The sequence below is a fragment of the Bidens hawaiensis genome, unplaced genomic scaffold, assembly GCF_021521415.1.
Source record: "Bidens hawaiensis isolate Kalapana, Puna unplaced genomic scaffold, B.hawaiensis_p1.1 tig00062350_1, whole genome shotgun sequence".
Classification (NCBI taxonomy): domain Eukaryota; kingdom Viridiplantae; phylum Streptophyta; class Magnoliopsida; order Asterales; family Asteraceae; genus Bidens; species Bidens hawaiensis.
In genome coordinates this window covers 1-1,609 of record NW_027501195.1, presented here as the reverse complement: position 1 = coordinate 1,609, position 1,609 = coordinate 1, and the positions used below count along the sequence as shown (strand labels likewise).

The following is a 1,609-nucleotide window of genomic DNA, read 5'->3' as shown; positions in this document are numbered from 1 at the left end:
AAAATTCTATTTAATTCTTCAACAACTTTCATTTTGCTATACTCAAAACAATTTTCTTTTATTTCCATATAACTAATACCTTAACAAAATGAAAAAAAATGTTCCCCTCAAATGACAAATTTTCTTTTTAATTATTGTTGTACGTGAGACTTGAACCCTAAACCTCACCAAACCCCCAACTCTAAGCACTTAAAGATTTTATCATTAGCAATGAACTAACACCGATAAACTAACACCCGATTAAGTAACAAAATGATATTGTTCTTAAAATAATATTTTTTAAAATTAATTTTATTTAAAACTAGATTAAAAACCAGCCAAGGCTTCAGCAACAAAGCTTCAGGTCACTTCATTCATCCCCAAAATCATGCAACCCAGAATCCGATCAATTCTTTACTACCGGAAACTTAATACCCTTAAACCCATTAACAACCACCCTCCAATCCTCATTACCCACAACCCAAATTTAAGATCCCAAGCATTCCACAATCAAACTCAAAACCCATCCAATTTCAATCAAGATCACACCTTTACCAACTCAAAAGCCCTCGAAATCCAAACCCTACTCAAACAAATCAACACCCACAAACCCGTAACCGAAATCGAACAAGCTTTGACCAGATTAAACCCGGGTTTAACCGAAGAACTAATCCTCAACGTGCTTCGTAGACACCGTTCCGATTGGAAACCCGCTTACGTATTCTTCAATTGGGTGTCTAACACAAGTGGGTATTCACCCGAAACCGGATCTTACAACGAAATCATCGACATTTTGGGTAAAATGAAGCGGTTCAAAGAAGCACACCAAGTGCTCGACGAAATGTCTAAGAGAAGTAAAACTCTTGTAACCGAGAAAACTTACGGCATTATGGTTAATAGATATGCTGCAGCTCATAAACTAGAGGAAGCCACTGAGTTTTTTTATAAAAGGATCGAGTTCGGGCTTGAACTTGATTTAATCGCGTTTCAGACGCTTTTGATATCGTTATGTCGGTATAAGAACGTAGAGGCGGCCGAGTTTTTATTCCACTCGAAAATGCACGAGTTCGAGTTTGAACACAATATTAAGACCTTGAATATTATTCTTAACGGGTGGTGCGTGTTGGGTAGTTTACGTGAAGCAAAAAGGTTTTGGAATGATATTATTACGTCGAAATATAAACCGGACGTGTTTACGTATGGTATCTTTATTAATTCGTTAACTAAGGCGGGTAAGATCAGCACCGCGGTTAAGTTGTTTCAAGCCATGTGGGATAAAGGGTGCACCCCGGACGTGACTATATGTAACTGCATTATCGACGGGTTGTGTTTCAAGAAACGAATACCCGAAGCTCTTGAAATATTTAAAGAAATGAACGAAAAAGATTGTTCTCCGAATGTTGTTACGTACAACTCTTTGATCAAACACTTATGCAAGATTCGGAGAATGGAAAAAGTGGACGAGCTTTTGAACGAGATGGTTCAAAAGGGGGGCGATTGTGCACCAAACGCTAGGACGTATGGGTACTTGTTAAACGCTGCGAAGAAGGCGGATGAAGTTGAGAAAATATTGGAAAGTATGAAAACAAATGGATGTGGGATGACAGGGGATACTTATAATTTGTTGTTG

General features: G+C 38.0%; 1 protein-coding gene across 1 annotated transcript; it reads left to right on the top strand.

Annotated features, from left to right (window-relative positions):
* Window positions 1–358: 358 nt before the first annotated feature.
* Window positions 359–1,603, top strand: LOC143603659 (putative pentatricopeptide repeat-containing protein At3g15200; the record flags this gene model as incomplete). Its single annotated transcript, XM_077080401.1, has 1 exon — window positions 359–1,603. A coding segment is annotated over exon 1 (1,236 nt), but the record flags the coding sequence as incomplete, so codon positions are not given.
* Window positions 1,604–1,609: the final 6 nt, after the last annotated feature.